At 39.7% G+C, this 24,174-nt stretch overlaps 1 protein-coding gene across 1 annotated transcript in view; it reads left to right on the top strand.

Annotated features, from left to right (window-relative positions):
- The window catches only part of LOC311232952 (RNA-binding protein Musashi homolog 2-like), a gene marked incomplete at its 3' end in the record, with an annotated part of 999,121 nt that extends 979,765 nt beyond the window's left edge, over nucleotides 1–19,356 (top strand). The window contains 2 exon segments of the mRNA XM_084319791.1: nucleotides 12,234–12,388; nucleotides 19,315–19,356. Of these exon segments, the coding sequence (XP_084175917.1) occupies nucleotides 12,234–12,388; nucleotides 19,315–19,356 (197 nt within the window).
- Nucleotides 19,357–24,174: the final 4,818 nt, after the last annotated feature.

Raw genomic sequence — 24,174 nt, 5'->3', positions numbered from 1 at the left:
AGGGTCCCCCATTTTCAATTCATCATAACATATATGACACACACGACATACAGATAAACAGTACTGCTACATCTATACATTCTAACATTTTCAAATCGATGCAGTTGAATCGTCACATTAGAATCGATGCATTTCGATTAATCGATGCATCGTTACACCCCTAGTCTATATGATTCCATAGGCAATGTGACACAACTCGCATGCATTCGCACAGTGTTATATTACATCCGCAGTGCAATTTGGCAATTCTCGTCTGACTCTGGGGAAGATGGCAAATAATGTGTATTTCCCAAGGTGTTGGAGTGCTCTACTGAGTGCATTCTCCTAGTTGGTTATGGATAAAAAAATATCTGTGAAAGTTAAATAAAAAATAAACTTTCATGAATCAGATTTGTCAGTGTAACAGTATAAATCCATATGCTATGGAGTATTTTACAGAACGATACGACTATAGAGATGCATCGAGTTGAATGTTATTTTAAGAGCACTTCCGGTTGTATGGTTCTTACTGTACTTCCCAGAGAAATCTCTCAACACTGACATTGTATAACAGCACACATAAGGATACAGAGCAGCCCTGGGGGAATAGCCAGTGAGTGTGTGTGCTCTCAAGAGTGAATGTGAGGACAAGCAAGTATGTTCTCTCGTGATTGGATCAGGTTTCTGTCTAGGATGAAGTCTGCAAGGCTATGCTGAGGCAGAACAATGGCTGCCGACAGCACAGGCAGGCTGACGGATGGGCCCCGTCACTCTCCTATAGTGGCCTTTCCCACTGCACCAGTGTTAAAAGTGTTGACCACCAGCCCCCAGGCAGGTTACAGGCTTCCTGTACAGTCCGTCCCCCTAGCCTCACTAAACCTGCATTGTTATTGACTTCAGCAATCAAGTGGAAAAGACATGGTTGGGCCCCATGCTTTACAGGCAACAGAGGTCTGTTGCTCTGGAGGCACTCCAGCCCAGGTCGTCAGCTGCCATTTGTGGGAGAGATGGATTATTTCATGTCTTCACGGTCCACTGTCCCAGTCCTAAGAGTCACGGAGGGAGGGATGGAGTGACAAGCGCTGCAAACCTTTTTTTAGCATGACAAATATATAAATTACGGCGGACAGGGGTTGTTGAGCAACTGTAAATCTTGCCGTTTGAAGGCACAGGAGGAAGCAATGCCCTAAACATTGTGCTCTACACAGTAGATTAGGCCATTATACCAAAGTAGGTTCACTCTGCTGCAATCTTGATAATGGGGATTAACAAGACTAACAAAACCTGACCCATATCTCTTTGAATGGGAATCCATATCTAAGAATCTGTCATATATCGTTATATATCATTATATCGGGCAAAAGTGGCTCAGGCGATAGAGCGGTTGTCTGGTAATCAGAAGGTTCTCGGTTAAATTCCAGCTCCCCCCGGCAACATGTCGAAGTGTCCTTGAGCAAGGTTGACACACCTTCCATGGTTGCCTCCGCTGTCGATGTGTGAATGTGTGACTGAATGGGTGAATGTGAGGCATAAGTTGTAAAGCGCTTTGGATAAAATATATATAAATGCATCCATTTACCATTTATATCATATTGCTGACAACATAGAATGAATCCTTTGGTCAAAAAGCAACATTTTGTGATAGAAAAAGGCCTTTTTACATGCAAAGTACCCCTATAACCAGCAATGTCACTAACTCACTCATGAATTAATTAATTCATTCATGCAGTCGTTCACTCACACTTAGCCGATCTGCCCCCTAGTAGCGTCCCACAAGCATTACCTTGACATCTCGGTATGACACGGTATGACAGCTCCTGGTACAAAATCTTTACATTTAGTAGAACCCCATTACATTTGACTGACTTTCTATTCCATTTGTAGGTTGGTTAGATATTTACATTTGGTGATCCGAGAAGAGGAGAAAGGGAGAGATGTGTATTTTCCATTTGGCCAATATCAGGGTCCATGTTACTGTTTCATCACGTTTCATCACATGTGTGTATGCGTGTGCGTGTGTGTGTGTGTGTATGCATGCATTGTGCTGGCAAATCACTTTGCAAACGGCACCCCAAGCTAACCATCTCCACACCACTATGAGAGCCTGTGCTCAGTGAGCGTGAACTTGCGTGTGCTTTGGTCTAGTAGCCCCAGGCCTGTGAGATGCTTCACATCTATGACACCATATGTCCTTGTTTCCCCTTAGACCAGCTTCTACGCATGCGTCACCTGCCACACGGTCCTTAATTGCCATAGCAAACAGTCACTACATTCCCAGCCTTTTAGCAGAGATGGTAATTGATTTGAAACATCTTTCAAAGTAACACTTAACCACTTAACCTCTTAAGTCGATTCTAGTTTTACTCAACATAAAATCCCATCACATTTAATAATTTTCTCTTAATATGTTTGTTTTGTAGCAAGTAGTTTCTTTGTTGCCGCCATCTTTCGTATTATGGATTTGGCTGGAAAGGAATCCCAACCTGAGCATCAAATTTCACCATGGAATGATCTTGAACCATATTTGATTAAGAGTAAGCTATCCTTATTATACATGTACAGTATAGTAGTTGGTAATCCCATGGCTAGGTTTGTCTACCCTCCAGAATTAAAGTTTAAGAACATTTGTTCCGTGAGTCCGTGACCACCCCAGTATTCAACATTTCATTCATTGCCCTCATGTATAATAAGAGTAGTTTACCCCTAATCAAATACGGTTTAAGATTATATAATCCTATGGTGAATTTTGGTACACCTCACACAGGTTTTTTTCCCTTTGCCGTTTACCAGTAATTTTCTCCTTGATCCTTCATGTTCCAATTTTTTAAAGCCAAACACTACAACTGTATGTTGCAGAGAATGCACTGACGCTGGTGACATCTTTTTTTTAATCTACTTTTTCTCCCCATTTTCAATTTTTTCTCCCATCCCAATTTCGTATTGTCCAATTCTACCCTCCCCTGTCTCGAACGTTGTTAGACCATGCCTCCCACTGGTCGGCTGCAATGTGGACCAAGCCTTGCATCACGTGTCCCTTCCGGTACACAAGGAGGCAGCTGTCGCATCTTTTCACCTGTACAGCGCGATCTCTCAGCGGCGAGGAGTAACGCATGGGAGGCTCACGCTGCCCCCGTTGCTTCCTGATTCTGCTGTACAGGCGCACCAACCGACCTGTAGGAGTCGCTGTCCACAACGTCCGATCCCCACCCACCGGCTTTCCCACCCCCTAATACTGCCAATTGTATTAGTATGAATGACCAGCCAAGCCGAAAGCAACGCGGTATATATATGTGGTGGTTATGATCGGGGGTTAAGTTGAATAAACAATGTATGAAAGAGAAAAAAACTCCAAGATAATTCAAAGATTACACACCTTTGCCACATATATTGGCTACAAACATAATCACTGCAAAGTTATCAAAAAAATAAGAATCTGATCAGACACAAGGGTTAAGTTGTTGTTCCCTTTCTAATTTCCTCAAAAACATCTATTCTAGTTAATCAATATTATTCGACAATTTATGCTTTTTGTTGGAAATTTCAGTCAGTGAGCTCATACTTTGAGCTCATAATTTTATAGTTAATTGAGACAATGCAATCTTCTGTCTTCGTTGTGCATGCATGTGTGTGCTCACCACACGCGATACATGTGTCACACTATTCTGGCAGTGGCTACTGTTATTATAGTATTGTTAATGAAAGGTCTGTTATTTAATGTTTGTGTAAAAGGGCTATTTTAACTTTTGATGGGTAGTGGTGCATCAGTAAACTGAATCCCTATTCAGTTTACTGATGCACCACTACCCATCAAAAGTATTGTGTATTGGGTATTGTGCTCTTGTGTGAGAAGTTGGTCTAGAACAGTGGTTCTCAACTTAGCCTCGGGGCCCAACATTTTCCTTAGTCATTAAGTCGCGACCCAACATTTTTAACCACTATGATTTATGTAAAAAAAAAAAAATTTTGCAGTAATACGCAATCTTTCAAAACATGAAATAAACACACAAAAACAGCACAACAAAAGTGCAACTATTGCTAAAAACCCAATGAAATCAAATAATAATAAATAATTATGCTTAGCAGATTTCTTAGCTTAACATAACAGACCTACAGTAAGTTTGGGGGAACTAATGGGATAACTGGGGTTGCAACAAAAGTGCAACTAGGGCTAAAAACCCAATGAAAAAAAAAAAAAAAAAAAAAAAAAAAAAAAAAAATAATAATAATAATAATAATAATAATAATAATAATAATAATAATAATAATAATAATAATAATAATAATAATAATAATAATAATAATAATAATAATAATAATAATAAATAATTATGCTTCTTAGCAGATTTCTTAGCTTAACATAACAGACCTAAATTTGGGGGAACTAATGGGATAACTGGGGTTGCAACAAAAGTGCAACTAGGGCTAAAAACACAATGAAATAAAATTATAATAATAATAATAAATAATTATGCTTCTTAGCAGACGTCTTAGCTTAACATAACAGACCTACAGTAAGTTTGGGGGAACTGGATAACTGGGGTTGCAACAAAAGTACAACTAGGGCTAAAAAAACACAATGAAATAAAATAAAATAATAATAATAATAATAATAATAATAATAATAATAATAATAATAATAATAATAATAATAATAATAATAATAATAATAATAATAATAATAATAATAATAATAATAATAATAATAATAATAATAATAATAATAATAATAATAATAATAATAATAATAATAATAATAATAATAATAATAATAATAATAATAATAATAATAATAATAAATAATAATATATCCTTCTTAGCAGACTTCTTAGCAGACTTCTTAGCTTAACATCCCAGGGAACTAATGGGATAACTGGGGATGTTGTTTGCTCCTGACAAGAGTCTTAAAGTCTGAGGTGATGGTAGACAAAGCAACTCTGAGGTCATGCTCAATGTCCAATCTGTTCCTCTGATTTGTCTTCAGCTGGACCAGAGCTGAGGAGGCCACTTTCACAAAGATAGGTAGTGCAAATTCTTTTTAATAAAATGTTTTTTTTTTTTTGTTTTTTTTTGCACACACATCCACGACCCACTCAAGATGGCCCCGCCCCCGCGACCCACGTTTGGGTCGCGACCCACCAGTTGAGAAACACTGGTCTAGAACACAGCCCAATTGCTGAACACACAGGAGAGGAGAATGGAGCTTTTCAAGGGGTTTTAATTGCACACAGCAGTTCAACAGGAATTGGGGGAATAGAACAGGGTTAGTGTTCTTGGGGCTGCAGCTGCGGGCAGCGAGAGAGCAAGTGGTCCTCTTGCTCTGTATGGAACGTCCAGGCAGAACGGCGCACTGGAACGGGGATCCTGGGGCACAGGAGAAACGGACTATGACATCTTGCTCTGTTTGAATAGGTGGAGAGAGTGGTTAACTGTATTATAATAGTAAATAGACAAATATGTTGTGCTCTTGCTTTTTTCTTTTTGAAGGTGGAGAGAGTAGCATTGCTAGTGCCACAACAGTTTTATTTGAGGTTCATAACAGTACATTGTACTAAGCAATTGTTGGCTCATTAGTTTGTGATTCACATGCACTAAAATTCACCAGAATGCAGGAAATTAAGTCTTTGTAACAAAAATCTTCCTGGTGGGGGACTCCCAGACCCCCGCTTAAAAAGTGGCCTGACTGGGGCTATATTTCGCGCTATATCTCCCGGTATGAATTATTTCCCCAGTCCGGCCCTGGCTAGTTTCAAGTTTCAAGTTTCTCAAGTTTCTTTAATAGTTGTCATACAGAAGTACAGAATACTTTTATACAAAATGCTTCTTACTGTTGCGCTCCAGAGACTGTGCAAGACAAGATAAGTATGAAATAAAATAATAGGAGGCTAGGAGCGATCTATTAATAGTCCATTCATTTTCTTATACCTGCAGCAAAGACCCTGGAGCAGCTGTGAGAGGTCTATTAATAATACAATTGTATTTAAATAATTATTATATAAGTGTTACCTCAGTATTTATTAGATGCAAAGCACCTCTATGTCACTCAGTTATAGACGTCTCACACGTTGTTGTTATTTTCCCGCCTATGAATGGTGTTTTCTTTTCCCGTTTGCCAGTCATTTTGTCTGTTAAACTGTATGTGGGGTGAGGAGGTAAAACAACGTTTTACAGGAGGATTATATGTTTTATTAACTAGGCACATTTTAAGAGCTGCATTGCTAACACTAAAATACCAGATGTCATCGACCTGATCTGCAATGCTAACGTTTCCAGGCTATTTTTGGTAGCGAGAAAGCAGACAAAATACGTCACCCATGAGAGGTTAGCCACTCTTCCCCTATTGGTGGCTCACGGGTTATGCAGCTAGCTTTGCATCTATGACACTGTGAAATTGAGGAGTGATGTGTAAAAGATGAAGGGAGGATAATGTCATAATCTGTGTGTGTGTGTGTGTGTGTGTGTGTGTGTGTGTGTGTGTGTGTGTGTGTGTGTGTGTGTGTGTGTGTGTGTGTGTGTGTGTGTGTGTGTGTGTGTGTGTGTGTGTGTGTGTGTGTGTGTGTGTGTGTGTGTGTGTGTGTGTGTGTGTGTGTCTGTGTGTGTGTCTGTGCTGCATGTTTAAAAAGCATTGAATTTGAAATTACATTTAAGGGAATGTATAATATCATGTTTATGTTTTTAGGAACTCTTCTCCAGCTTGAGACACACAGGTACTTCACATAAACTTCAACAGAGTTGTACATTGCAACATGAGTTCCAAACATGCTCTCATGCTACCATGATGTAGGAGAGTTTTTCCTTTTTAATACACTGTATGCGTTTACCTATTAGTTTATGAACGATGGTGAAACAGAAGGATACACTGTTTGAAACTGTGGTTTTCAAACCAAGGGGTATGTCTAGTACTTTTTTCTGCTCTGTTCGCCCTATATAAGATTTGATTGGTTGGACTTATGACGAAGCCCCTGCACAGTGTTGATTGGTTTGACTTATATCCCAGCGTTGCCTGACCTTTTGACAAAGACTTCTTCAAAGCTCTTGGCGATCTCTTACAGTAGATTATATTAGATAAAAATGTATAGTCATTATACAGCACAGTACAGTACAACGAAAATAAGTTTGGTATCCAACCAGAGTGCAAATGTAACAGTAAAGTGCAATAGTAATATACCAGGTGAAACTGGATATAAAATATATAAATTAGTACTACTCAGTAATAGCTCTAATCAGATGTATGTATAGTGTTGTAGTATTAATATGTACAGTGATACAGGTATGGTATCACTATGGTAGTAGGTCATACTGGCCAGCAGTGTAACTAGTAAGAGTAGGTTAGGGATATGTACAGATATAGATATAGTATCTACAGATATGTAAAAAGGATTATATGCAGGTATGTACAGACAGATGTGGATATATATATATATACAGTAAGAATAAATATATATATGGTATATACAGCATTATTGTACATGCGTTCATACAGCGCTATATGGGTAGACTATAGTATGAGGTGAGACTAGCCTTTGCTAGACATGTTGATTTCAGTCAGTTGTGCTCAAGTTACGCTCAGTGTTTCCTCTACATCCCCAGACTTTCAACCTGTAGACAAGCTTAAGTCGAGCTTGCATGTTAATAAACGTAAAACAAACAAATAAATGTGTATGTCCCTTATGATCCTTTTGTATCTCAAACCTTGTTTAATTTTCTTTGTGTTTGAAAGCCTTTCCAGTAACCATTGACTAAAGTTTCTCACTTCCTATACCAACGATGAGCCTGCTCTCTGTAGGCAATGAGGGAAACTTGGAACATTGTATCACATAGTATTGAAAAAATCAAAAACTTGTTTTTATCTGTACTGCTAAGTGCCAAATCAGAAAATAGCTACTACTGTCACATTTGTATAGGTATAGGAAAGACCCAAATAACCATTGCATTAGTATCAATGGCAACATCTAAGCACCAAGTCGTTGGCATGGTGTCGTTAGCATGATGTAGCACAGTGTTGTTAGCTGGTGTAGCATGGTGTTGTTAGCATGGTGTACGTTTGTTTTGTGTAAGGCATCTTTTTGTAAAGTGAATGGACCTGATTCACCAACATTGTCTTAAAGGAACACGCCAACTTTTTGGGAAATTAGCTTTATTTGCCATCTACAGTACCCTGGAGTTAGACAAGCAGATCTACCCTTTTCTTCTCAGTGCATGCATTAGGCTTAAGGGACAGCCGCACCGTTAGCCTAGTTCATTCACTGGAAGTAGGTGTGCCAGTGTAGCCTAGGGTGACCAACCGTCCTCTTTTGCCCGGACATGTCCACTTGCCATGCCTTGTCCGGGGCGTCCGTTTTTTTCTTTTATAAATTCATGAAAATGTCCAGGTTTCAAAGATCTGCGGTGCATAAAAAGACGCTGGCCTGACATATCATCATGTAACTCAAGAACCGAGGCATGGAATTGGTCGAGTGAGGTGGCATTCGAACGACAACAAATAGATCTTTCGAACGGTATATTATATGTTCGGCAAATTTACGGTCGCAAAGTTCCGCACACGGACGGCCCGACGCGGTACCCCACCTTTTAAGATTAAGATTCTTTGTTAGACCCTGGAAAACAGGATGCTGTAAATGTGTTTGCATTTCATACTGTGAAACATCACAACACTGCCAAAATGTTTAGTAGCCATATTTGGTTCATGGTGCCTCAAAATGTTTTGGGTTTGATTTATGTAATAAACATAGGTAATACATATGTCATGTTCACTAATGAAAAGTTATGCAAATGTACAAATCCAAAACTGTATAGTGCACTTTTAAAATAATTAGATTAGTATCTTTGTGAGGTTACTGTTTTATTATTTACATTGAACATATACAGAGATAATTTGTTAAAGCTGGATTTTCTATTATTTAGAACAATCTTTCATATTTATTGTTGTCCAGTAAGACTTGAAAAGAGAGCTATTATTTTGTTACAGGTTGATTTTTAAGTTATTCTTGTGCCATTGAGATTTGTCAGAGAGATAATTTTAGGCATAATAATAATTGTCTATCCATACAGAGGAGGCATACTTTAAATATAGTATAACAATAAGGCATATTTGAGTCAACTTTGTGTATCATCAAGGCTGAGGCCAGCATGTCCTCTTTTTTGGAAATCAAAATATGGTCACCCTAGTGTAGCCTATATCCCAACAGTCACGAAATACACTCCAAATACAACTCCAAAACGTTCCTGTAAACATGTTGTGACCTGTGTATTTACCATGTGGAGAAATACAAAAAAATATTTAGACATTTTCGTTTTCTAAGCAGATATATACTTTTTTTTTGCCGAACCACTGCTGCCTGGGCGCAGTGTTTTCATCACCTCAAAAGCCCTGTTGGCTTTTGAAAAACGGGGCTTTTGAGGTCATGAAATCACACATAATTCACAGAGCATGTTAATAGAATATAATTATTTTAATCCATCCTTTATTTTGTTTGCTCCACCTCATGTTTAAATTAATTCCTGCACCATTTTTGTCACTTTCAGATTAACACTTTAGTTGCCAAAGGACAAGTTTAGGCGTCCTTCCCCGCCATGCTCAAGTTGCCGAAGATGCCGTAACTCGTCTTTGATATCAATATTTCAAAAATCTGTGATCGGAATCATATTTCCTTTCCGGGGGCCCTGAGACACAAGTGTGATCTCCTCTCAATCCTCTAGCGGTTCAAGACCGCCATCTGGTGGCCGATCGAAAAAACGGATGTTACCTTTAACCCGGCAGGACTCACTCCATATGTGGTCCGGGCACTCGCTAATGTTAGAGAGACTCAGTCTTCACACAGTGAACATCGATTGCTGCAAATAACTCGAAAAAACAACATGATTTGGACGTATATATTATTATACAACCTGGAAATGGACAGGATATTTCTACATCCCATAATAGAAAAATGTCTGTTCCACGCACATCGCCCAACGGCGCGAGGAAGATACGGTAAGATTCAGCGTTATTTTTCAATGTGTACGATACCAACTGCTATGATGAACATTTGACCCACATTAGATGAATGGTATAACGCTGCCCACGGAATTATAAACGCCCCCTCGGCCATCCGGTCAACATCAGATGACGTGTAGTAACTTCCAGAAGTACGTGCCGTTGAAATTTATTATCTGGCACAGATCGCTATCAAACTGTATTTCATCATCAATATAATGCATTTGGAGCTATAAATCACGTTCTGGAGAAAGCTGCAGAAAGAGATGAAAACATACTTATACATTAGACCATATTTTAGTATGAATATGTGAATGAAAAAGTTTAACGTTGCTTCACCCTGAACAATACATATAGGACTTTGAATGGGCCCTAATAATGGCAATCTAGCAATAGGATTTAAAAAGTTATAGCCCTGCAAAGAAGGGGAACTTCTCCATAGACAAATAGAGCTGGCAACCCATGGTATATAATGAATTTAACCTCCGGCACCCAAAGTGTTAAACACAATAATATGATGTTAGTATGTGTTTTAACAACATGTGACTTTTTGTAAGCAATCAATTAAGGTGATGATACACAGGCAAATATTTTGGCCACATTTGTTGCCAAACTTTTTCCGACAATGGGTGACTAGGACAATGGTGGCAACAGTTCACAGCAAGTATTTCACACATTGTATTTTGTGGCATCTTGCACTATTTACAAATATAAATGTATGTATATTTGATAATCTCTCCTCCACACAAGAGCAATACATCCCACATAAAGGTAAATGCAGAAATGAGCATCCCAAGGCAAGCGGACCAATCACAGCACTTGCGGTACCGCATCTCCCTATGAACAGGTCGATTTTTGGAGAGGTGCAGGCTGGCTCTTCAGACTACGCTGGGACCTCCCACACCTCCAGCAGAGCTTCTTGACCTCAGACACCAGCTTCTTGACCTACGCTGGAACCTGAGACACCTCCAGCAGAGCTCCTTGACCTACGCTGGAACCTGAGACACCTCCAGCAGAGCTCCTTGACCTACGCTGGAACCTGAGACACCTCCAGCAGAGCTCCTTGACCTACGCTGGAACCTGAGACACCTCCAGCAGAGCTCCTTGACCTACGCTGGAACCTGAGACACCTCCAGCAGAGCTCCTTGACCTACGCTGGAACCTGAGACACCTCCAGCAGAGCTCCTTGACCTACGCTGGAACCTGAGACACCTCCAGCAGAGCTCCTTGACCTACGCTGAAACCTGAGACACCTCCAGCAGAGCTCCTTGACCTACGCTGGAACCTGAGACACCTTCAGCAGAGCTCCTTGGCCTACGCTGGAACCTGAGACACCTCCAGCAGAGCTCCTTGGCCTACGCTGGAACCTGAGACACCTCCAGCAGAGCTCCTTGGCCTACGCTGGAACCTGAGACACCTCCAGCAGAGCTCCTTGGCCTATGCTGGAACCTGAGACACCTCCAGCAGAGCTCCTTGGCCTACGCTGGGATCAGACACCTCCAGCAGAGCTCCTTGGCCTACGCTGGAACCTGAGACACCTCCAGCAGAGCTCCTTGGCCTACGCTGGGATCAGACACCTCCAGCAGAGCTCCTTGGCCTACGCTGGAACCTGAGACACCTCCAGCAGAGCTCCTTGGCCTACGCTGGGATCAGACACCTCCAGCAGAGCTCCTTGGCCTACGCTGGGATCAGACACCTCCAGCAGAGCTCCTTGACCTCCCACACCTCCAGCAGAGCTCCTTGCCCTCCCACACCTCCAGCAGAGCTACTTGGCCTACGACAGCTCCAGCAGAGCTCCGACTGCATTTTGACATTGAAGCCTGCGTTCCCTCTTTTCATTAATTAGTCAGTCACTAGACGCTAAACAAGGTAGCAGAGTCCCATCTGATCATCACAAAAATAAATACGCTATCAAATGTTAGTGGTTACCACATTTAAAGGACTGAGTCAACATAGAAGTTAGTTGATCTTCACTCTCACACCACCTCACAAAGTCGTAAAATGTTTGATAGTGGTCTTCTGGACAATGACTGGTCAAACTTGGTTAGATAATAAAATTATCGATTGTTTTCAGTGAAGAAATAGCCTACTGTATTACCAGCAAAATGATGTCAAATTTTCCACAAAGGTTCCCATTTATCATCACTTTTAGATAAAAAATACATTAATATAGTGGTGTATTTTGAGGTTAAACTAAGAAATCTGCAGGTTTGTAGGACAAATGGTGGTGTGTGTTTCTCCATGGTGTTTCTGAGTTTCCCCTGCTGTGTTGTGTGTCCAGGCACTAACTCTTCACGGCCCGGTGACTTCCCTGGGGCCAACAGTCCAGGGCCAGTGGGTGAGCTGTATGGCCCGAGCAGCCAGGACTCAACTGTAAGCAACTACATCAATGCTGCTAGCCCGCAGCCTGCCTCTGGCTTTGGCCACAGCATTGCGGTGAGTACTACTTTGTTGTATCTTGTAGTTAATTGGGGGTATTATGCAGTTTGTGGCTTTTGTAGTATTGCATGGTTAATAGTTGTACTTTGTGGTTATTTGTGATAATACAATATTATGGCACAGTTTGTGAGTGTTTGTGGCACAATATTTTAAATAATCACATCCCATGTTTTCTTTTCTTTGCAGAATAGTACAGTTGTGATATGAATTGTAAAATATGTGGACACAACTCATTTTCAGTGCAAACAATATTATACACATAATACAAATATTATATATATTATATTATAGCAGATTTTACATTGGCCTCAATATAATATATAAGTGCATTGGCGAAATGTGGCAACATAAGATACGCAATGCGCATCTAATGGCTGTATACATGTGCTGTATTCACTAATCGAATTAACATTGATTATTGTACTTGAATGCATTTATTACTGCACGCCTTAGTGCTCAATTTTTTTTTTTTTTTGTATTGGTCTTTTTCCCCCTCCATTTTCCTCCGATTTTCTCCCATCCCAGTGTTAGTCGTATGCCAATTCCCAGTCCCTTCCTGGTCGCTGCGCACTTACCCCCCACAGTCAGATCATCTGGGAGAGTGGAGGCTACCACGTGCTTCCTCCGACACACGTCCAGCCAATCACCGCTTCTTTTCACCTGGCAGCGCGGATTCTCATTGAGAGGGCGTAGCGTGTGGGAGGACCACACTATCCCCCTCACGTCCAATCCGCGCTTAGCAGGCGCCCCGACCGAACTGTAGGAGTCGCTGTTTACAACGACCCGGACCCACCCCGCCAGCTTCTCCCACCCTCTGATACAGCCAATTGTATCAGTGCAGACGGCCAGCCAAGCTGGTGACAACCCCGGAGCTGTGAGCTGGATTCGAACAGGCGAATCAAGCTCACAGCTCCGGGGCTGGTGACGAACGCAATCTCCGCTCGGCCACCTAACCGCCTCTTAGTGCTCAATTCTGATTTATTGCTCAGATCCGATTTTTTTGTTTGGCTGTTCACATTATTTTTTAAATGTGGCCAATATCAGATTCCAGTGTGAACTGGTCACACTCCTGAACTGACCTGCATGTGCAAATAAACAATAACGACGATGGACGTAAACATGGAGGACACTAAAGTCACAGTTTATGGTTAAATGTATAGGTTGATGTGCAGACGCAGACCCAGTGGCGGACTGGGACCATAATTCCTACCGGGAATTTGACTCAGGCAGGCCAGGCCGCGTGTATATTTTCCCTAATGAAGTTGCACTTCCGTGTTCGGTTTGCGCGATCTGATTGGCCACTGACGTTTTTTTCAGCGCCAATCGCGTTACTCCTAACAATCGCGCCAGCAGGCTGTTACCCTAACCCTAACCATAACCAACTAACCCTAACCCTAACCTTAACCCTAACCTTAACCAACTAACCCTAACCTTAACCCTAACCTTAACCAACTTCGAAAGAGAGCGACTTCGAAAGAGTCGCCAAGCTTAACCAGTTTGTTAGGAGTAACGCGATTGGTGCTGAGAAAAACGTCAGTGGCCAATCAGATCGCGCAAACCGAACGCGGAAGGGCAACTCTGTTAGGGAAAATATACACACGCGGCCAGGCCCATAACACCACCCCCCCCTCCCCCCATCTGTATACACTACTATACACTAAATGCGACCTTCAGCACCATGGACAGCGAAGCTGTCACAAAACACGGACCATACAAGTTTTATACACTACACCAAAGTGTAGAATAACTACTTTCCAAATAATGGATTGTCCAAACGTCGGGTTATAATACGAAAGTGTCCTTTATATAGAAGTTTACCAGTGCACATTACATAACATTTCTCTACTTCACTGGTGCTCTCTGTGATCTAGTCGATTCATTACATCACTCACCCTCTGTGCTGCTGCCATCAGTTCAACATAATGACGCGTTCCTTACATCTCTGTGGCTTCAATATCAGCATCCAAATCATCCGTCAGAGTTATAGCTGTTCTATTTCACAGTCAGGTTCCAACAAACTGTCTTCTTTAACTCCCAGTACATCCAATAAAGTGCTCAAGTGATCAACATTCGGAGTTTCCATGTCAATTTCAATGTCCATCTGATTCAAAACTTGCATAGTAACACCTGCTTGCCTGAACTTATATAGAGACCACATCTCCGCGCAAATATAAACACGTATACTGACCTGGCCTGCTTCGGAGTTCAGTGGCCTGACTGCGGGCACAAACAAATACAAATTAAAAGGTTTTAAAAAGCATTTGAATTGCCAGTCTGCCAGGCCACCGGGAAAACTCCCGGTGCTCCCTATGGCCAGTCCGCTAGTGCGCAGACCCACAAACACAGGTTAGGCTTAAAATAAAATATTGTTTGTTTCCTGTTGGTTGTCAGTTAAGGCCATGGGTAGGTAGGGAATTTATTTTATTTTATTTTTTATTTTATTCTTTCCCACGGCGACTATGGATAGGGAATTTCTTTATTTAATTAAAATGTTCACAACAACATGGATGCATGTACTCTGCCAGCATGTTTAATATCCATAATACTAAAGGTTTGACTAAGATTTCTATGAAACTTTATTGTAAAAAAAAATGTAAGAAAAAAAATTTAGTCGCACCTAAATCGGCAGGGTCGGTCGGCAACCAACAAACCATTTTTTCTTTTAGGCCCTATGATACGACGACCCCTTAAGTTTTGCTTGTACAGAAGTATCACTCCAAATACTTAGAAGGTAAACACCTGACTGGCCCTTCACTGACCACTTCGATCATAGCTGTCTTCCATGTTTTTATTCACTGAATTGTGATGAATGACGATCTAGATCTAGAGTGACGTAAAAGTTGCATGAATTCTGATATGACTGTTCAGACTGAAGTCGCATTGCAAAATATCTGACCTGTATCTGATTTAGGACCACTAACTGAATTGAAAAGATCAGATTCAATGTGATTGAATGTGCTGTTGGTCTCTGATCAGACATCTGCAGGTAGAAGTGCTGGTGGTCTCTGATCAGACATCTGCAGGTAGAAGTGCTGGTGGTCTCTGATCAGACATCTGCAGGTAGAAGTGCTGGTGGTCTCTGATCAGACATCTGCAGGTAGAAGTGCTGGTGGTCTCTGATCAGACATCTGCAGGTAGAAGTGCTGGTGGTCTTTGATCAGATCTGCACGGAATGCATCCAGCGGCAGCCACCGCTCTCCTGGCCAGACAGATGTGTAGGAGCAGATGACCAGCATTAGACGACTCAATAAAATGTCCTCTCTAGAAACAGTCCACTAGATGGCAGCAGAAAAACAGGCAGCTAATAACCAACCAAAGTCAAAGTCAAAGTCAGCTTTATTGTCACTTCTCGTAATGTGCAAGACATACAGAGAAATGAAATAGTGTTTCCCCCTTCCCACGGTGTATATAAAAAATATCTAATATAAACATAAAGTAACATATAGGACACTATAAACATAAAGTAACATATGGGACACGATGTACACACAATATAGAGGACTATATACAATATAAACAGTAGCTAAAAAATTAATGTATGAGTGAAATAAATATAGAGGTAAAAGAGAACTTGCAAATATGTTAGCAGCAGTGGTACATAGTAAGTATAAATCATAAATAATGGCAGTAAAATACAATAATGGCAGTAAAGTGGCAGTGAGATGATAGATATGGCAGTAAACTACGTAATATAATGTAAACTAAAATAACCAGCACAATAGCCCAACCAAACGTATATATATATAAATGATTGATTCTTTTATTTCTGTGTCATGCACACAAAGTGCCCAACCCCTCATGGGTCATGGGTGTATAAACCAAAAATACTGTTGTAGTGTTCCATTATGGCATTACACCCCTTCCTGAGGTGCAGGGTTAGGGAATGGCTCATTGATAACCAGAACTGTCAACACTGAGGTGTCTGTATGTGTATATGTGTGTGTGGATATGGATATGGTGCGTCTGTCTATGTCTGGGTCTCTTAATATGTCATGATGTGCTCTATCCTTGTGTCCATGACTGTATTGTGACCTGTATCCCTACTATGTCTATGTGCTTTTGTTGTGTTTTTATTCTAATGTATTTATCTTGATTTTATTCTGTTTTTATTGCTAACCCTTTTTTTACACAGGATTTTAGCCTGTACCTTCTGGCAGGGGGACTACCAATGGAAATTAGCCTTTTGGCTAAAATTGGGTGCATTTACATTGTAAAATGTTTTATTAATGTACACTGTCCCCCTTGAACAAATAAAGTAAACCTAAACCTAAACCTAAACCTGACAGGGAGCGACGCGAGCGAGCGTGATTGCGAAAATGATTAAAATGTATTCGTTTCAATCAGACTATCCTGACCTACCGCGAGCGACAGCGAACTGAGCGGCGATGTCGCTCCCCCCTCAAATATTCGCTCGCTGTGTCTCTAGTTGAGCGATTACGCGACCGAATCCCCACCCCTAAACACTTTTTATTGGTCGAGAATCGCAGGCTGCTTTGCCCCTGTGCTTCCAGGTAAATACACACACACAGACACACTCGGACAAGCGCCGCATCATATCAGGACAGTGTCGCTCGCGATTTCGTCTCCAGTTCGCTCGCTCGCTGCCTGTCAGGAACCGGTGTTTATGCTGGGGCATGGCAAGCCCCCCCATCTGACCTGGATGGAAGAGATAGCTTAACATTGATAGCTTTGATGGTAATCATGGGTAATGACGATGGCAGACAAGTAATGGTTAGGTAAATGATAATCACTGTAATAATAATAATGACAGATAGCAGAGGGTGAGAACACACCTGTAAGGTGAGATATGAATAGAGAATAGCTTGAAATCTCTGTGAATGTGAATGACAAGGTGACGGAGTATGAATATATAATATATATATAATATAATAATATACGAGTATGAATATGCGTGAATATCCACCTGTAACGTGGATTCTTAGTGATGTTGATGCTCAGCATTTCCAGAACACTTTGACTACCGATGGGCTTAGTCTAATTAGTGGCTAGAGGACCGGGGAATGTAAACAAACATGTGGGTTTTGTAACAGCTATATCTATACTTTATAGTGTTGCTATCTGTCCATTCTCATTGTCAATTGAGTGCATAAACCGTCCCTTCAAAATGGCTTAAAGGGAAAAAAAATGCATCGGTAGGTTGTCATTTTATAGCGCCGTGAATATAAGCTTTATCGCAGATTTCGTCTCATCTATTTTCTGGAAAGCTAGTTATGGAGCTAAAGGCTACTAGCGTTATATTCAACGGCATTTCCGTTTTATATATGCTAAAGAAATAACACAAACTGCATATCATCCAGGCTGTCCCAAAGCATGTATGGATGAAAGGGGGGCGGCGGGGGACGTCGATTAGTATTATTGATTACCAATACAGTGTCCGTGTAACTAGTCACATTCACTGATAGACTGCTTGCGTTGCACAGCAATGTCCGATCCGGCTGTAAATTAGGTGATAAAGGTCTTACCATGTGCCCGTGGGATACCCTCCAGCATTTCCCCGTTATCGATCGGCATCTGGTAGATCGATATGTCCATTGGTTGATGATAAATCCTCTTATTCCATGGTGAAATCTGCGATTCGAAACGTAATACACGGTGCATGATGTTCGTTTCGGATCAGGGTAATATGATCCTCCATTGGAAGAAAAAAAAATCCATTCGCCCACAATGATACTGCAGTGGAGCGATGGCGCCCCTAAGAGGATCTGGCCGGTATTGCATGTTGCCGATTCCACAGAGGAGGGTAGATCTGCAGAGCCGATCGGGGATCTTGATTCGGTTATTAATATGGAATAAAACAATAACAACTTGCCACGGCTATATACGTGCCTCTGGTCCACAACGCATGGCACCGAAACCCGTATAAACTCATGGCTGGTCCTTAATGTGTTAAAAGGGGAAAATGGAGAAGAAAAGTGCCTAGGGGCCGGGATAAAGAGTTGTGGTCATGGTGCTAGCTTCCTCCCGAAATTAATTAACATAATATAAATGTTGACATTCCCACAATTTTTTTTTTTGTTTACTCGTATACTAGGTTTGCCAGCTCTGAAAGGACCATTTGGACCGGAACTTGTACCTGATTGTGAGACTCGTATGGCTGACATTTTGCCTGGTCAATACAATATTGTCAGATAGTTAGATAATATCCGAAACATGAAACAGAGAAATACATTTAATTGGCTTTTTGCTGGATGATCACAGCTTCTGTTATTGAAAGACGTGCACCGTTTCTGCTTCTCTGTCAGCATCAATTTAGGAAACACGAACATGACAGTGAGTGACCTACCTGTGATGAGTTGTACACTGGCAACATTTCAGCTCTCGCTTATGATTTAATGGCATCTGCAGTCCTCCTGTTGTTATATATAGCACATGCAGAAGTGTCGCTGGAACAACCAATAGCTACTTTGTTACTTGAATATTTTGAGTGTTTTATGACTGAGTGGCCATTTTGTGGCAAACTAGCCGGCGCTGCTATTATCTATTATGAAGAACATGAATTCTACTGTGAAATTACTCTAAAATATATATATATACATTATTACAAAAATTGTATTCAAAAGATACTAACCTTCATACTATTATGCACTTTGCTACTAAGTAATCTACTGTGCTTATATATATGCTAATATGTCTATATTACTTTTAAGGAATAGTTCATTTAATTTGTACAACATATCTTCCGACTGTAGGACTTGGGTCTTAAACAGCAGTCTCACTGGAATATTGTATGTGATTTGCGACAGAGCAAATGTCCATCTTTGTCTGTGATGATCTTCTACTGTTTTACTGCATGTGAGAAAGTGATCAGGAAATACCCATTCATGCCAACACGCAGGTTGATATAATATACTGTACTCAACTCTTAAAATGTATTCTGACAAAGTAAACTGCATACTTTTTAGGGCCCGTTGATCGCGACAGCTTTTACAAACGGATACCATTGAGCAGATGGCTGGTTGCGATCTCATCAGAGGTATTACAATCTATTTATTGTGTATTCCTACCAAGCTCTGAACACATTGTCATTATTCAGTGTTGCTGAGTGAGCATGATAGAAGGTTCACCTCTTCAGAACTAAGCTCAGTTTTGTAGGCTAGGCAGTGTTAACGCTTAAGAATCATGCACACTTTACTCTATTATAAAAACAAAACGCAATTGATCTCAAACCTGCCCTCCTTTTTTGATCCTCCAATCACAACTCTCGCTTTCCCTGGACAATGGCTGTCAAAACATGATCATGTCTATTGTTATTTGTATGAATTCATTTATATATTAATGTATTTATATAATTTTGGCATTGCACATAATAGAAACATCTCAAAAGACTTACACTTCTTTTTTATTTTTGTTTTGTTTTTTTTACTGTGCTATATAGATTACATTTTATGTAGAGTAATAAAGACAAATAAAAAAAAAGAATGCATCTACAGCTTTTATAATGGTGTGGAATAAAATGATTGCTACCCCCCCCCCCCCCCCCCCCCCCTGCTATTTGATGTTTGTTTTTTTGTGATTCAAACAAATGGATTATGATTCCGTCACCCTTCTGTTTTCCCAGCAGAGTCTACATAGGTCCAGGGAAGACAGGCCCACGTCTCTAATTGGCTTTGTGTGCAGGTCAACCAACCTCAAGCATCACCAGGCAAATCGAGTGGAAGTGGAATTGTGTTAAGAAGGAAAAAGGTTGAAAAAGTGATCTCAGAAAAGATGAATACAGTACTGTACGTAAATAATGAATGAAACAAGGACGTTTATAATGAAATAACCGCTGTACTATAGTCCAAACCTGTAACAGGTGTGAAGTTTCACATGGATTTCACCCTTTTCCTAATTTTGGTTGTTTTAATTCATTTTAGGAAGTCATTTTAGCTTTTTTCATAGTACTGTGTCATTTTATTTTAGCTTGTGGTGTGGTCGTGTAAATGGATTTTATTGGCCTCTGGGACCATAGTGTTGGGGAAAATGTGTATATGAACTGAACTAGTTTAATATGGGTCAACTAAGCAGTACTGAAAGACGGTCTGGCTGATGTTCTTAAAACAACTTGGAGATAGGCAGATGGACATTTCAGTACATCATATCGTGTGCTCTAATCTTGTGTATATCATATCTTGTTCTTTTCTCTCTTTCATACATACACATATACACACACACATTTAATCTTTTCTCTCTTTAATCTTTTCTCTCTTTTACACACATACATATACACACACACATCTAATCTTTTCTCTCTTTAATCTTTTCTCTCTTTCATACATACACATGTACACACACACATCTCACTAATCTTGCATCTCTCTTCGATGTTAAATCTATGTTCTTCTTAATGTCTTTATCTCTCTTCGATGTTCTTAATGTTTTTATCTCTCTTCGATGTTAAATCTATGTTCTTCTTAATGTCTTTATCTCTCTTCGATGTTCTTAATGTTTTTATCTCTCTTCGATGTTAAATCTACGTGTCATCTTAATGTACGTCATGTCATATCTGATATGATATGACACGTCATCATATCTGTCATGTGGGGGCAGGACTGAGAGGGGATTTAGGGGACAAGCAGAGGGATTGAGAAGTTAGAGTGTTTTTCTTCAACTGTGGTGACCGTCTACTGATCCATAGCCTCTTCTGTTAAAACTTCTTTTCTTAAATAAATTACCTACTTGTTAAAATTGGAAACAACGTCTCCTGCTGTGTCAACGACAACCAAGCCACAACATTTGGTGACCCTGACGTGATAAATGTTGTGGCTTGGTTGTCGTTGACACAGCAGGAGACGTTGTTTCCAATTTTAACAAGTAGGTAATTTATTTAAGAAAAGAAGTTTTAACAGAAGAGGCTATGGATCAGTAGACGGTCACCACAGTTGAAGAAAAACACTCTAACTTCTCAATCCCTCTGCTTGTCCCCTAAATCCCCTCTCAGTCCTGCCCCCACATGACAGATATGATGACGTGTCATATCATATCAGATATGACATGACGTACATTAAGATGACACGTAGATTTAACATCGAAGAGAGATAAAAACATTAAGAACATCGAAGAGAGATAAAGACATTAAGAAGAACATAGATTTAACATCGAAGAGAGATAAAAACATTAAGAACATCGAAGAGAGATAAAGACATTAAGAAGAACATAGATTTAACATCGAAGAGAGATGCAAGATTAGTGAGATGTGTGTGTGTACATGTGTATGTATGAAAGAGAGAAAAGATTAAAGAGAGAAAAGATTAGATGTGTGTGTGTATATGTATGTGTGTAAAAGAGAGAAAAGATTAAAGAGAGAAAAGATTAAATGTGTGTGTGTATATGTGTATGTATGAAAGAGAGAAAAGAACAAGATATGATATACACAAGATTAGAGCACACGATATGATGTACTGAAATGTCCATCTGCCTATCTCCAAGTTGTTTTAAGAACATCAGCCAGACCGTCTTTCAGTACTGCTTAGTTGACCCATATTAAACTAGTTCAGTTCATATACACATTTTCCCCAACAATAGCCAAGTTTGTTTGGAAGTCGTTGTTTCCAACTTTGGTATGAAATAGTACAGGAAAGGGAGAATAAAATATTGGACATTTAGGTGAGTCTTTGCGCACAAAAGAAATTCAAAGTGGGAAGAGCTACGGAAACATTCTGCCATTTTACATGGTAACATGAGAGGGTAATATCTTTTAGTAGCCGTTTCAATTCTTGTGACGTCTCTTTGTTTACTATACCTATTTTTGGGCAATACAAAGAGGACACAAATATTTTTAAGGTCCTTTTTAATGTGTTTTTTGTTGTAAAAAGAAAAAGAAAAAAAATAATACATATATTACATGAATTTTCATATAATTACATTGTGAGTTCAAGAAAAATACATGTTCTGTACATAATCCAGTCATTGCATATAATGATGCGTATAAGAGAATAGCATATTTTTGTGAGGTGTGTCTGTCAACAACAAACTTTTTTTTTTATTGCTACTGAAGAGGAAAACAGCTCCTGTTGTTATTATTATTATACTTAATTCCTTGATGACTACCCCGGTAACAGAAGAACATACAACATTTGATACTCAATCTCAGCAACTTTACAAGTGTCATACCAGCATATTTACAAATGTTGAGCACCGTGGCGTTTTAAGAAATAAAAGATCCCGATTGGTATCTTTTGTCTAATTGTTCATTCATATAATTAAATTATTATTATATTCCAAATAACACATTAAAAATATATATATATGTAACAGAATACATTTTTCTATTCAACAAATAGTGATGATTTAATCCAAAGCACACTGTACTTTGCAGTGAAGAATAGAGATAGGCATTTTTTAAGTATGTGAGCAGCCCGACAATTTTATACTTCAGCTGTTTATTGTTTTTATTTATCGTTTGTTTGTTTGGTTGCTCCCACTTTTCAGTTCAGAACACTGGGCTCTACTGTAAGTAATGCTTGTCTTCTCGGTCAGTTCTTTTTTGTTTCTTTCTTTTTTTTAAACGGATGACAACATTTAAAGATATAATATGTAACATTGCCGCATTAAAATGTCTAAAAACGACTATACCTATGTTATATATTTTGTTGAGTTGTGTACTTACATTGTCCCAAACAATTTCCAACAATGTTCAAACCCTGAGAAAGTTCAACCAAGAATACTGAGCATGTTCTGTGGTTTTCTTCTTCTCTTACTTTCTGGCAGATTAGACGCTTGTCAATCACATCATATTCCATTTACCTCCCTTTCCTAACCCGCCCCGTAGTGTAACAAACTGCCAAGCCTCCGATATCGTGCTGTGATTGGCCGAATGGCTTTTTAGGGGCGTGACCTTTTTTTTCCTTAAAAATGTTTTATTCACAAACTTAATTGTTTTGCTATACCATATCTATGAATTGGACCCTATTGGTTAGAAATATTGACTAATCCCTATAGCAAACCACCCAAATCTGTGTTTTTATTTAAATATCTCCCGTATGAGATATGACGCTAATGGTGCTAGCATTTTCCATTGCAATTATATGAAACTGTTAGCATTAGCTTAGCTGTGCTAACACTTTTGAGCTACTTATCAACTCTGTGATAAATACAGACCATTGTAGGCTAATTTGAATTCTCAATCTAGCTAAAAGAAAAGCAAAGTCTAGTGCATTTTAATGAAGACAACATGATCCTTCACAACGTCATTAAACGTACAGTACAATATTCTCTGCTGCTAGGGATCTCTCACTCAAAACAATAACAAAAGACAGTGTTTAAAGGTGTTAAGCATTGCATTGTGAGCAGCCGCACTACAGTACAGACTGATTTCTATTTGCACACATATATGGTCTATACTTTGGCTGTTACGACTTTTTTTTTTTTTTTTTTTTTTTTACATTTTGTCACATTGTTTTGCCATTTTATGCCTCCAGTGCCAAGGGATGCAAAACGGCTTCCAACGTAAAGGCTGCATAGGGACATTGTGACATCATCATGAAAGCAAATAATAGGTTGGAATTCTTGAATTCTATTGCTTTCAATGACCCACAGTCATTGTTATAAACGGTTTCACTGGAATTCTGTCGCAAGGTTTGGGGAACAAATGTATTTCCTTTTGCAATTTGTTTGCATTAGCAAACATTGCAACAGGAAATGAATGTTGGTCCATTTAAAATGTTTATGTTGTCAAGTTGAAAACATCTACTGTATATCATTTAGAATATAGGTGTCAAGGTTCCCCTCACCAATCACACTGGTTTGATTGTACACCTTAAAGGGTAAAGTGAAAGCTTAAA

The sequence above is a fragment of the Notolepis coatsorum genome (assembly GCF_963971535.1).
Source record: "Notolepis coatsorum genome assembly, chromosome: 8".
In the NCBI taxonomy this organism is placed as follows: domain Eukaryota; kingdom Metazoa; phylum Chordata; class Actinopteri; order Aulopiformes; family Paralepididae; genus Notolepis; species Notolepis coatsorum.
Note: the sequence above shows the minus strand (reverse complement) of the source record. Positions and strands in the feature narration are given on the sequence as shown.